At 35.8% G+C, this 14,490-nt stretch overlaps 1 protein-coding gene across 3 annotated transcripts in view; it reads right to left on the bottom strand.

Annotated features, from left to right (window-relative positions):
• Nucleotides 1–14,490, bottom strand: part of LRBA (LPS responsive beige-like anchor protein) — an 826,328-nt gene that overhangs the window by 149,344 nt on the left and 662,494 nt on the right. For all 3 annotated transcript variants that reach the window (XM_082611157.1, XM_082611155.1, XM_082611156.1), the window contains exon 47: nt 1,608–1,760. In XM_082611157.1, the coding sequence (XP_082467283.1) occupies nt 1,608–1,760 (153 nt within the window). The remainder of the gene's footprint in view (nt 1–1,607; nt 1,761–14,490) is intronic.

The following is a 14,490-nucleotide window of genomic DNA, read 5'->3' as shown; positions in this document are numbered from 1 at the left end:
CCCATTTTAATTACAGTTAACTTAAAAATCTTGAAAAATACATGCAGTAAACCAAAATGCAACATGTACCTTAAGAATGTGATAGAATAATGTTAGGTGCTATTGCCTGAAGGCCTTTTGTAAGCCAGAGAAAATTCTAGGTATTTTACATACATAATTACAGTTTTACACAAATAATTTTCAAATTACAACGAGAAAATCAAGGCTCAGAAAGGTTAAATTGCCTAAGGTCCCATAACCAGCAATGTGAGTTATCCCCGATTAGGAAAACTGGTCTAACTTCAAAGCCTATGCTCTTTCCACTCCCCCTGCACTGCTTCCAGTATATGTAAAATATGAATTTTCAGTAATAATGGGATTACAATTAGGATCTAGAATACTGTTCAGGATTAAAATATAATTGTTGGTAGAAAAGGTAAGCATACCAAGAAAACTAAAGTGAAATAATTTTCCTTGTTTTAGTGAAAATTAAAAACACAATGCAATTTAGGTTTCATTTTTATTTTACTTATTTATTTATTAAATAAATTTATTTATTTGTTTGTTTTATTTTTTAATTTTTTGGCTGTTGGGTCTTTGTTGCTGTGCGCGGACTTTTCTCTAGTTGCGGCAAGTGGGGGCTACTATTCATTGTGGTGCAAGGGCTTCTCATTGTTGTGGAGCACAGGCTCTAGGTGTGTGGGCTTCAGTAGTTGTGGCATTTGGGCTTAGTAGTTGTGGCACTTGGGCTCAGTAGTTGTGGCTCGTGGACCCTAGAGCGCAGGCTAAGTAGTTGTGGCGCATGGCTTAGTTGCTCTGCAGCATGTGGGATCTCCCCAGGCCAGGGATCGAACCCGTGTTCCCTGCATTGGCAGGTGGATTCTTAACCACTGCGCCACCAGGGAAGCCCTAGGTTTCATTTTTAATGTGAAGTATGAAGTATGATAAAGAAACTACTTTAAAAAACTGAGAATAAAGCTCCCTGACTCTAGACATTTATGAAAGTTAAAGGCAAAAAAGGAAAAGTCATATATTTTTTCATAAAATAATCCAGAACCCATACAACAGAGGACATTAAAGAGTCCACAGGAGAGGATTATGAAGAGTTGTAAGCATAAGATGTATGACAAGCACAAGATGTATGACAAGATGTAAGCACAATGATTATTGCACTTTTCAGTTTTTAAGTTTTCATATTCTAAATATTAGATGAAGATTTCCTTCAAAAGACAGATACAGCATATAATTTGAAAATCTTGTTTCTATTATCAAAATGTACAATGGCCTTCCAACCTGAAAACAGAATTATGTTCTTCTCCTAGTACCAGAAACTCATATTTGAAAAAGCATAGAATTCTACAAGAAATTCACTCATAATCTTGAATCATCATGTTCATATAAAAGTAACCTAAATTCTGCATAAAAGAATAAAAGACACCATTATACCTTTCATGTCAATAAGATTTTATAAAGTATATATGGAGATTCATGAACTATTACGTCACTTTCAGTTATCCCTATCAACTACAGTTTTTCCCAGAAGAGCAAGGGTTCATGATTATACCAACACATGAAAGATACTTTGAGAAAAGGCTCATGACAGACAGAGTAGATGATTACTATCTTACCAATCTGTTTATGCGAACAAATTCTTCTGAGGTTTTGGCCCAAGGAGGAAGTTCAACATCAGACACTACGGTCCCATCATCCATCACTCCAAGATTATAATTATTGAAGTTGACAAACATCTCAGGGAGATAATAAAATTCAGGGATCAACTCCTATATAAAAATAAAAGACAGTGTCATATTACAAATTGTAGAATACTGACTAGGTATTCATAAAAGGGCTGATCATTTCCTATTGTGCAGAAGAACAAAATAAACATAGGAAAGTTTTTACTCTTTTCATATCATAGCCCTATCACAAAGTTTTATTAAGGTAGACAGATCCCATCCAACCAAATTTAAATAACACCTTACTGGGTGGTCACATGCTTTCCTTTAGGACAAGTCTTACAAACTCAAAACTCTTATATACCAACATTTGAGCAATATTTGAGGTTTGACAAGATGTAAACAGAGTTTAACATGCTGTAATATCAACAACAGCTTAAACTAGATTTTTTTGAGGTGTATGGAATTTTTGCCAGAAAAAACCAAAATCTTTATAAGCATTAAAATGCTTTGGTCCATCACCAACCAGGAAGATATTCATTGCATTTAGCCATGGTGTAACAGTATGTTTTGTTCATATTTCAAAACATTCAAGTTTAGTTTTAAGGTACTAACTCTTATAAAAGATCAAAATTTATCATCAGTCTAGAAAATGACCTGCATGAGAAACTAAGAATATAAACATGACTTTAATAAGGACATTTAAAATACGCTTTAACAGGATACTTAATAAGCAGAAAAATGCAGCCAGTTAGGTTTTTGTGTACAATAAGCCCCATGTATAACTATTTCAGAGGTCCTATACATCAGACTTGAAATCCAGTCTTGACATGGGTCAGTGACTCAGTGGTCTTTCAGATACCCCCTCAGGGCCAGCTATGGCAGGCCCGGCTTTCCAAATGGTTGAGTGAAATAGGGAGGTCATCAGATTTTGGACAAGGTCAGTATGAACTCAACTAGAGCAAAGAAAAAAAATTCAGCAGGAATTAAGCTATTATCACCTCCATCATCCATGTGAAATGTTCCTTGACTTTGAATCGTACATCCTTTGTTTACAATCACAATAATTAACTAAACAGGGTAGAAATGAGCTTGTCCTCCAAATGCCTGACAACCACCTGATCATTGACTTGCAAAACATTTAAACTGAACAAAATTAATTTTTTTAAAAGGAAGATCCTGTTAAGTTTAACCATAAATGAAATGATGTAATGTTCATACAACAATTTTAAGACTCTCTTCTCCAAAATGATGCATATAAGTCTAACTGACAAAAGACATATTTTATGCAACAAAAAGCTATATTCAATTTGTTTTAGCTAAATAACTTACTGCATGAGATGAGTCAAGTACTAAAATAAACTCTTAATAAACATCACATTTAATCTTCACAACAACTTATCACACTTAATCTTCACAACAACTTTACAAGGTAAGGTATCATTTCCATTTAAAAAATTAACTAAGGCTCAAAGAAGTTAAGTAATATGCCCAAGGTTATGCAGCTGATTTATGATAAATCTGGAACTTAGATCAAGATTTGTTTAACTCTAAAGCCTGTGTCCTTAATCATCAAAAAAGCATGGGTTCTATTACATAATATATATAGTGCTAAACATTTAAAATATGTTTTTAACATATACTCTAAGCAATTTTTTAAAAAAAGTAAACAAAACCTTTTCATTCTTCCATGATAAGAAAACAACTGGTTCTCCTGAAAAAAATATTTTATTTATATATGTATATGTATATATACTACACATATAGGAAGAATTTTAAAAATATGCTATAATTATTATTTACCCATATATAAATATGTCACTTTATAACTATCAATTTGCTGAAGTATGCATTCAGTAAATTCCAACTTTGAGAAAATTTCCCGAAATGTCTTATTTTCACTCCATATTACTTGTGCTAGTAAAGAGGAATGTTACTATTGTCAAGTCTTGTTCTACAATAGTAATGGAGGACCATGCCTTCCTTGTGTATTCAAGATCAAAAGCAGCATTTTGGTTTAATTAATTACTTATTCTTTAAATTTCAATAATACCTGCCCACCTGTACCCTCACCCTAATGCTCTCACAATTAGAGGATGTTGTCCTTCTTTTGACTGTTATACCCATTATGCTTCTATATAATTCTCCTAGGAATCAAAACAATTATAATGGCTGAATTTTAGATGTTAGGTTTCTCCCAAGTTTTGGGAGATCAGTCATCTGCATTATAAATCAGAGATATATATTGCATAGTAAAAATATGCAAAAAATATACTCTTTCTTGAGACCATGCCTAGACAGCAGATGAAGACCCAACACAGCCATAAATAAATAAATAAATAAATAAATAAATAAATTCAATTAACAGAAATATAGTTTGTTCATGGCCTACTTTATTTAAACACATAAATTTATTATGAATTTATTTTATTTTAATGTTGACAGCTTACTCTAAATATAAATTCAGTTAATTTAACTCAAAATTAAATGGAGCAAAATTACACATAAAATAAACAAGAAATTTGTAATAAAAGATATGAAGAAAGCAATTTTAAATCTTACTGGACTATGTTAAACATTCAGTTGCATAATTTCTGTAACACTGGGAGGGAGGTAATAATTTATCAGTTTCCATAATTACCATAGATTTTATTTGCAATTTCCTATTAAAGATAGATACCCTATAATTTTGTAGAGTGGACATTATACAAATATTTCAAAATTAAGATTTTAAACTTTATTAATTAAAAATTAAGCTTAATACTTCACTTGAAATTTATCGAGATAGGAATTTTATGTTTTGCTTCTTTATTTTTTACCTCCCAACTTCCCACCCCATACACTTCTCCAATTTCAAGAGAGTTGTCAGGCATTTCCAGAACATTTGCAAGGTCCAGAGCAGAGACCTCCTGAAGACATCCTCTTTTTCTGTCCTTTGTGAAAGTCTAAGCAAACAGGAGATTATGTAAAATGTCTAGGAGAAGCAGTGTCAAAGGTTAATATTTTTAAAAAGACAGAAACCAAAGAAGAGTTTTTCCTCAAGATTAGGGAACCAAGTTTCTCAAAATCTGTAGTCAGCTTTCTTTAGCCTGAGGGCAAGGGGAGGGGATGAAGAGGTTAGGCTGGAACCTAGGGGATGGTAAGTGGTAATCAAGGTCCCTACTTGTCCATATAGTGCCTCTGTATGAATTAGAAAAAAGCAATCCTTCTGGGCTAATTCAGCCCCAAGAGAACTCAGTTTGGTAAGTGCAGTACAGGTTGGATTTCTGCTTCTCCTTTCCTTCAGTCAAGCACCCTTACATAGAGAACAATTTGCCCACCTCTACACAATGGCTCCATGATGGTGCACTTACAGAAGACAGTCCCTTGGCACCAGGGCTTTTGGCATCAGCAAATATTTCTTAACTCAAGCTTAGATAATCAGCAGAGCTGCCAGCTTCTAAAAGACCATGTGTCCTAGACAATGAAGATATTACTAGTGAACAAGATGAACTGAAGATGTGAGAGCCAACTTTCTAGGTACCACATAAGCCTGGATCTCATTCAAGCCCTGGGAAAAGGAGGTCTCTGCCTTATCCATCTAATGACTGTGAAAGAACTTCCTACTAGCATAATATAAAGAAGATTTGAATTCAAATTAGGACATTTCTTATATACTTGAGTTGGTGGTTATGAATTTATACATACAGTTGACATGTGAACAACACTGGGGTTAGGGTTCCTACTCTCTACTCAGTCAAAAATCTGAGTGTTATTTATAGTTGGCACTCCTTATCTGCAGTTCCTCTGTATCCCACATGGGTGGTTCCAAATCCATGGATTCAAACAACATTGGACAGGGTACTACTATAGTATTTACTATTTTAAAAAATCCACACATAAGTGGACCTGTGCAGTTCAAGAGTCAACTGTATTTCAGTGATTAAAAAGTTACCAATATATTCACTGACAATTATTTCTAGGAGACAAAATGGTAGAGAGAATTCAGTATGAGCAGTACAAAACTTTTTTAAGTTCCCATTATTTAATAGATTATTTGATATAAGCTTTAGGTAGGTATGAAGAGTGATATAACACATCATAATCACAAAAAGCATTTATTTCATTTTTACTCTGCAAAGAACTGTGTTAGGATCTGGGATATGGAGACGTGAGTTCTACTTCCCCTCTACAGATCAGATCACAGATCTAACAGTGAAAGGATACATTTTTTAGGAGGAAATTGGTTGTAGGCACAAATAGTACTCTAGAAATTCAAAAGAGAAAAGGATGTCTAAAAGTTGGGGTGGTCAGAGAAAGCTCTAGGGAGAAGAACATAATACATTGTACTTCCCTAATATAACACTCATCAAACTGTATTGCTCCCTCTAAATTGACGGCTCCAGGAGATAAAGGACTTTAAGTATCTTGTTCACTGCTACACCTCCAAAGCCTAGACATAGTGAGTGACACATGTTAGATATTCAGTAAAAATCTGTTGAATGAATGAGTGAAGAATGGTACTTAAAGTCAAAGATAAGTATTAGCAGAGGGGAAAGACAAGAACAGTTCTGACAAGGGGAATATCTTAAGAAGAGGTACAGAGATGGAAACTTGCATATATCATGTGTTTCCAGTGATCAATGAAGAACTATTTAGTTGGTTTAGAGAGGACTATATACATGGAGTAGGAGATAATTTAAAACAGGACAAATGTTTCCAATAAATTAGCACTGAAAAGAAAGATTACAAAGAATTTAATATAGTATAAAGGACATCATCAACTAAGGACAATTAAGTAAAGGAGTGAGTATATATACTTAAACCACATTACAATCTCATTGGAAGGAAATCTGCATAAGTAAATCAGTTGATGGGAGTTGAATAGCCTCTTAACATAAAATAAACATACTGAACGCAACTGAGGTACACCAACATGTAACCAAAAAGATAAATAAGTATATATACTGCCTGAATTTTACTATGGATGATAGTGACATTCAGGTTATAAGTAGAATTCCATCTTAATCCTAAAAGCATCTTTCTAAGAACTATGGCTTGATATAACACCAAATATTATAGTTCAGAATTATCTCCTTTGACAGATGAAATTTAGTGATAGAGTCAAAGATTATGTCTTTCTAATACTTCTAATGTACATTTACAAAGTGAAGTATGTTTTATATTCATCAGAACAGAACATTCAGCTCTGGATAAAAAACACATGTTCAGCAATTCTTTAAAACATCAGTGGAAAATGATAAGTAAACAACACTGACAGAGGACAGAGATATTTATAATTCACATTTTCTTCTGACTTGCTGACAATAATTTTAATCACTATCACTTAATTAGGCCATCAGGTCTTAGAGGTAAGTAACATGGTCAAAATGTAGTGTATCATCTCCTAAAATAAAAATTTGAAAGGTTCAACCAGAGGTTATACCACAGTTCAGGATAAGCCCATTGCTTTGATCACAAATCCCAAGGCTTTCATGGCATAATGACAAGGATTGGTTCTGACCACACATATGCTTTAGTTTTCTTTTCTAAGGTATGATCCCCATTGATATGAATGGCCTCTGCAGCAAGGCTGTATGATTCATCTTCTAATAGTCACCAATTCTATCCATTGAATTAAAACCATCACTTCAATAATACCTGGGTAATCATGCCAAAAACTAGTCTATTAATCCAAAGAAACAAGATAATAAAACCTGAAATAAAAACCAAGATGCTACTTCAGAACTAAAGTTAAATTTTTATTTTATTTTTACTAAAATATGAAATCCTGACAAGTCAAACATAAGCACGATAGCAAGGTAACTAATTTAGTGTATACTGCTTTGGGGATACTGATGGTAAAAAAAAGATGTGAAAGCAAAATTTTAGCTTTTTACATTGGAAAAACTGTATTATTTTATGAAGGAAAAAATCCAAAGTAAACTTTCTTAATGAACAAGAAAAGAGTTGATGAACAATATATATTTTTTAAAAGTATATGTTCTGATACATATTAACTTGTAAGTATTTATTTTGTTAGCCCACAAATGAGAAAATCTTTTAGAAAGTTATTAGAATTGAATTGAACCTATAAGTCATTTAAAATGGACTGCATATCTGAAAGTATTCAAATTGATATTTAGTTTCTCCTTATCAAATAGATAAAATGCTATTTTCTTCCTTTAGTAAAAGAAATGTTAACAGCAATTTTTAAATTGGAGAAGAAAAACTAATCTATAATGCTTCCAGACAGATCAAATAAATACTGTATGGATTTAGATATTAAATTTGCATTTCAAATTCAAACTAAAGAAAAATCATGGATTGCAAATGAACAAATAGATAATCTATCTTAATCTAATACAGTACAGAGAATAACTGGGTTTGCGTCTCGTCTATTCACCTTACGGGTCACGTGCTTTTAATTTAATTTCTCTGGCCCTTACTTACCTCAGTCGCCTCTTCTACAACACAGGGTGGTCGTGTGGCTAATGAGATAATACAGAATCTACATGCACAAAAGATGTCACTACTACTACGATTATGACTATCATCAATGTGGCCCCAATAACAATCCCAAATTAGAGACTCAACTTGCCCGAGTCTTAAAGTCAACAGGTAATCCACTGATTGTGCCCATTCTTAAAAGCTTTTAACATAATCCTAAGGGAATTCAATAAAATTTACTTGTAAAAGTAAATACGACCACAAAAATATTTGAGACTTAACAGTTCCTACGAAATAGCTATCACATTTAAAACACATTTATTTATTTTTTTATTAGCAATGACAGTACAGTTCAACATGCCTCACTTTATGATGAATACTCTCGATACCTTATAGTTCTCTCCTGCTTTCAACACATGTTTTTCACTTTTAAATTTGGATTGGACATCTTTGCTGAACCTTTTGCTGTTCCAGACTCCTATCTTCAAGGAAATTGTAATGTGGGGAGAGGTAATGGACATTAATAATACAAATAATGGGTAAGCTGTGACTGCCAGAAGAGAAGACATAAATAAAATGCCCACCTTAAATCTTTTCTGGAACAATTTGTATAATACATGAGTATGGAGGAGAACAGTTAATATCAGTATTTATAAATATATTAATGAACAGTCTACATTTTTACACTGAACAAAAACATCGTAAGATCACCAGGTCAAAAAACAAATTACAGCTGACCTGTGTACATTTTTATAATTCAGGAAGATAGGAACATTTTCTAAGTGCTTTAAAAAAATGTTTTTTTCTGCCCACTATGTAAGTAGCATAAGAAGAAAAATATTCAGTTTTTCAAGTAATTTTTCTCGAAGAACACACGAAAAAGAAATGGTTCATTGTAGACATAAAGAGTACAAAGTTCAAAGCTAAAAAAAAAATAGTACATGGGTACATCATTTAACCTATTGATGCATGAAGAAGAAAAGTGTTAAAAAGGGTTAAATTAACAAATCTGTAAGTTATGTATAAAAACAAGGACAAACACATATATAGTTCAGTTAGAGTATGAGTGTTCTACATTGTTAAGAGAGCGGGAAGACAACTTGAGCTGACTCTACTGTGGCTGTGAGTGTGTGTGTGGCGGGGGGTGGAAGAGGGACTGACCAACAAAGAAAGAGAGAGAGAGAAGAAAGAGAGAAAGAGAGGGAGAGGAAGAGAGAGAAGAAAGAAAAAAGAGAGGGAGAAAGACAGAGGGAGAATGAAGAGAGATAAAGAGAAGGAGGGAGGGAGGTAAAGAGGAAGGAAGGAAGGAAGGGAAGTACATATGCCAGAAATGTGCAAAGAATGGACAGAAAAAGGGGAAGATTTCAATTTTACTTATAGAATTTTAAAAATTCTGAATTATTTAAAAGTTTGTTTGAAAATAGGAAGAATAAATGAAGAAAATAAAACTATCAAATCATCCTAATTTAAGCTTTTTCTCTTAACAAATACATCAAGAAATAAATGTCCAGCAATTATGTTCTACTAACTGTAGCTAAACATTTTCTTATAAATGGCTCTAAAGCTGATGCTATCAGCATCTGTAGAATGTATTATGGTAGAAGACATGCTGAAAGAGGAAAAAAGAAACCTAACTTATCTTCAGATCACAGCCCCTGGGATTTCTGAGGTAGTGGAGGGCAAGTCAAAGGTCTCATGTTTAACAAATCTCACAAGACACACAATAGAACTATTCTCTGATCATCTCTATTTTGTATTATTACTTCTAACAAACAGGTATACACTTAATACCTTTAAGGGTTAATTTTTAAAGCTAAAATTAATTCTTGTAATATTACTAATAGTCATTTATTTTTAAAATATTATTTAGTAAATTCTTAGGATTTAATTGCACTCTATTTACTTACTTTTAAGTATGGAATATGCTGTACTGACCCTACTGATTTTGTAACAGTAAAAGTTTACATTCATCACTAATGATACACAATAAATTATAAGATAGATTTTTTTTTTTTTTTTTTTTTTTGGCGGTATGTGGGTCTCTCACTGTTGTGGCCTCTCCCGTTGCGGAGCACAGGCTCCGGACCCGCAGGCTCAGCGGCCATGGCTCGCGGGCCCAGCCGTTCTGTGGCATGCGGGATCTTCCTGAACCGGGGCACAAACCCGTGTCCCCTGCATCGGCAGGCGGACTCTCAACCACTGCGCCACCAGGGAAGCCCTAAGATAGATTTTTAAATTGAATATCCAAGATACAATCAGTGACAGGATGTCCATATGGACTTCTTTTGTAAAGCTATAACGGTAAAAACTCAATGTGCCTTAATTGTAAAAGTGTAGAAAATTAGAGCATTAACAACTCTTAGTCAGCAGATGACATTCAGCCACCAGTTGTCTTGTGGAGAGATAAGCCCCCTTCCTAAAATACGAGATGTTAGTAGCCCCACTGGAGCACCTACCCATTGGATTTTGCTGTGCCGTTCTGGCATAAATGGCCATACACTCTCCCTTTTCTCCTCAGATTACCTCTCTGTTTTTCCCAGGCTTTTTCACTGATGCCTCTTTTCTCGATATCTTTATATCTACTCATTTTCTCAACCAGTAGTTATTGACTTCTAACTAAATGTTCTAAATGCTGAGGTTACCAAATGAACGGCACACAAAGCCCCCACCTTCACAGAACTGTAGCTATGGAGACATAACATAAACAAACTAATATACGTACTGTGTCAAATGGTGGCAAGTATTATGTTAAAAAAAAAAGAAGAAGGGATAGAGAATGATGGGGGTTGGGCAGTGTTATTTTAGAGAGGGTGTCCGGGGAAGTCCACTCTGAGGAGGTGACATCTGAGCAGAGACCTGAATGAAGAAACTGGGATGAACAAAGCAGTATCTGGGGGAAAGTGGTTCAGGCAGAGACAACGTAATACGCAAAGCCACCGAAACAGGAGTGGGCTTGGCATTTATTTTTTGGCCATGCCGCCCGGCTTGCGGGAACTTAGTTCCCCAACCAGGGATCAAACTCGGGCCAATGGCAATGAAAGCACGGCCTCCTAACCACTGAAATGCCAGGGAACTCCTGGGCTTGGTCTTTTTGAAAAGGAACCACAACAAAGGCTAGTGAGGCTGCAGGAGAGTAAACGAGATGTATCATCAAAGAGGCAACCGGGCAACACAGGGCCTCAGTGGCTACGTTAAGAACCTGAATTTTGTTATAAAGCAGAAACTAATAAAAAAAGAAAAAAAGAAAAAAAGAAAAAAAAAGAACCTGAATTTTGCTCTAAGCTAGATGAGTAGGCACTGGATGGGTGTGAGCACACGGATATGATCTGATTTATAATATAAAAAGATTATTCTTGCTGCCGTATGGAGAAAACACCACATGGGGAGCACGGGAAGTGAGAACTTACAGTTACTTGGGCCAGGGCCCTCGTGATGGACGTGGTGATAACTGGTCAGATTCCAGACATATTCTGAAGGTTGCTAAGGTGAGCAGTGAGGTGTATGTGATAGGGAGGAATCAAAGATTCCAAGTTTTCTAAAGGTCTGAGCAAACTGGAGAAACAGTGCTGTCTTTCAGTGAGATTGCAAATGCAGGTATTGAGCAGGACTCCTTCCTTAGGGTAGAGAGGAGGGTAAGAGGGAAAGACAGAGTTTGATATTGGACATGTTCAGTTTAAAATGCCTGTAAACGTACACCTAGCTCAAAGGGAGCTAGATATATAGCTCTAGAATTCAGGGGAGAGCCACGAGGTAAGGTGTGATCACCTAGGGAGCAAGTGTTGACACTAGAAGAAATCTAAAGACTAAGCCAAAAGGTACTCCAGTAATTTAGGGTATGAAAACAAGATAATCCAGTAAAGGAGACTGAACATAAGGCAAGAAGATAGCCAGGAGAAGATGGCTCCTTCACCAAGTGAAGAAAATGTTACAAGGGAAATGGATAAATTAATTGTGTCAATAATGCTGACAGATCAAGTACCATGAGAACTGAAAATCTGCATTTGACAACATGGAAACTGTTCATCAATGACTCTGACAAGACTGATTTCGATAACATGGTGGAGAAGAAAGCTTGGTTCGAGTGGGCTCGGGAGATGATGGGAGCTGAAAAAGTGGAGATCAAGAGACTAGACAACTGTTTTGAGGAGTTCAAGATAAGTATCTCCTAATATTCCTTCTTACCCTACATGCCTATGACACTATTCTGAAGCTTAGGTTTGAATTTTCAACTAGTAGGTGATAATATCCTGGTTATTCTGAAAATATATCAATGTGTCAAAACCTGAATTTACACATTTGGTCTACATACCAGCTTCATTATAATTCATAGCATCATCATTTATCTAGGCACCCAATCTGAAGAATCATCTTTATGCCTTCCTATCTCTTTACAGTCAACCAAGTGCCAAATCCTGGAGAATTACTTTTAACCCACCTCTTGAGTCATTCCCTTAGCTCTTTGACTAGTTGAGGCTCCTACAGTCTTTACTTTTTTTTTTTTTTTTTTTCTTTTTTTTTTGCGGTACGTGGGCCTCTCACTGCTGTGGCCTCTCCCGTTGCGGAGCACAGGCTCCGGACGCGCAGGCTCAGCGGCCATGGCTCACGGGCCCAGCCGCTCCGCGGCATGTGGGATCTTCCCGGACTGGGGCACGAACCCGTGTCCCCTGCATCGGCAGGCAGACCCTCAACCACTGCACCACCAGGGAAGCCCTACAGTCTTTAATTTTAACTGTCATAGCTTCCAAAATTTCTCCCTACCTCCAGCTCTCATGTCTCTTCCCCATTCCCAGTACTTTCCATACAGCTGCCAAAGCGTTTTTTTTTTTTTTTCTTATATAATAGAGCCAATTAGTACAAAATCTTAAATGGATCCTCGTTGCCTATAGCAGGGGATGGTAAAATACAGCCCAGGGGCCAAAATGCTGCCACCTGCTTTTGTAAATGAAATTTTATGGGAACACAGTCACACTTCTCTGTTTACATATGGTCTATGGCTACTCTTGGGCCACAGTGGTAGAGCTGAGTAGCTGTGACAGAGACTGCATGGACTGCGAATTGAAAAATATCTTTAGAATATTCCTGAGGGTCTTCATATTAGACCACAACTGCCTTTCAGTATTTCTCCTTCTCTATGTTTCCTACACACCAAGCACATAAGACCAATTAGCACACCAATAAGCATTCCCCAATGTGCTAAGCCTTTTCTCTGAATTTTGTTCATGTCATTATCTTTGCTCAGAATACTCTTCTATATTTAATCAAAGCATTAATTTAATAAATGTTTTAGTGCCTACTGTGTTCCAGGTACTGTTTTAAGCTCTGGGAATAAACCAATGAGCAAAACAGTCCAAATTCATGCTCTCATGGAGCTAATGTTCCAGTGGGATAAGACATAAATAATAAATAAATAGAGACATGTATGTCGGATGGTGAGTGATATGAAGAAAACTGAAATTGAGAAGTGAGTTAATGTGCATGGGATGAGGCATGTACTTCTAAAGAAAGAGGACAGAGAAAGCCTTACTAAGAAGGTGACATTTTTTTTTGAATTTTTGATTTTGTTTTTTTATATAGCAGGTTCTTATTAGTCATCAATTTTATACACATCAGTGTATACATGTCAATCCCAATCTCCCAATTCATCCCACCCTCCTTCCCCCTTGGTATCCATAAGTTTGTTCTCTACATCTGTGCCTCTATTTCTGCTTTGCAAGACAGTTCATCTGTACCATTTTTTTTTTAGATTCCACATATAAGCGATACTATATTTGTTTTTCTCTTTCTGACTTACTTCACTCTAAGTCTATCCATGGCACTATTTCATTCCTCCTTATGGCTGAGTAATATTCCATTGTATATATGTACCACATCTTCTTTATGCACTCGTCTGTCGATGGGCATTTAGGTTGCTTCCATGACCTGGCTGTTGTAAATAGTGCTGCACTGAACACTGGGGTGCATGTGCCTTTCTGAATTATGGTTTCCTCTGGGTATATGCCCAGTAGTGGGATTGCTGTATCATATGGTAATTCTATTTTCAGTTTTTTAAGAAACCTCCATACTGTTCTCCATAGTGGCTGTATCAATTTACATTCCCATCAACAGTGCAAGAGGGTTCCCTAAGAAGGTGACACTTGAGTAAAGACTTGAAATGGCTGTAGGAATGAATCCGTAAGGATATATGGAGGAATTTTTCAGGTGAAAAGAAAAGTAAAAGCAAAGGCCCTGAGGTGGGAAGATACCTGGAGTTTGTGAGGAATACCAAGGAGGTCCTGTTCGGCTAGAACAGAGTGGACAAGAGGGCAAATGGTACAAAGAGTTCAAGAGGTAACAGGATTATGGAGGGGAGGGGTAGTTGCTGTAGGGTCTTGCATTGTAATAAGGACTTCAGCTTTTACTCGCAACA

The sequence above is a fragment of the Mesoplodon mirus genome, assembly GCF_964341445.2.
Source record: "Mesoplodon mirus genome assembly, chromosome: 2".
Taxonomy (NCBI): domain Eukaryota; kingdom Metazoa; phylum Chordata; class Mammalia; order Artiodactyla; family Ziphiidae; genus Mesoplodon; species Mesoplodon mirus.
Note: the sequence above shows the minus strand (reverse complement) of the source record. Positions and strands in the feature narration are given on the sequence as shown.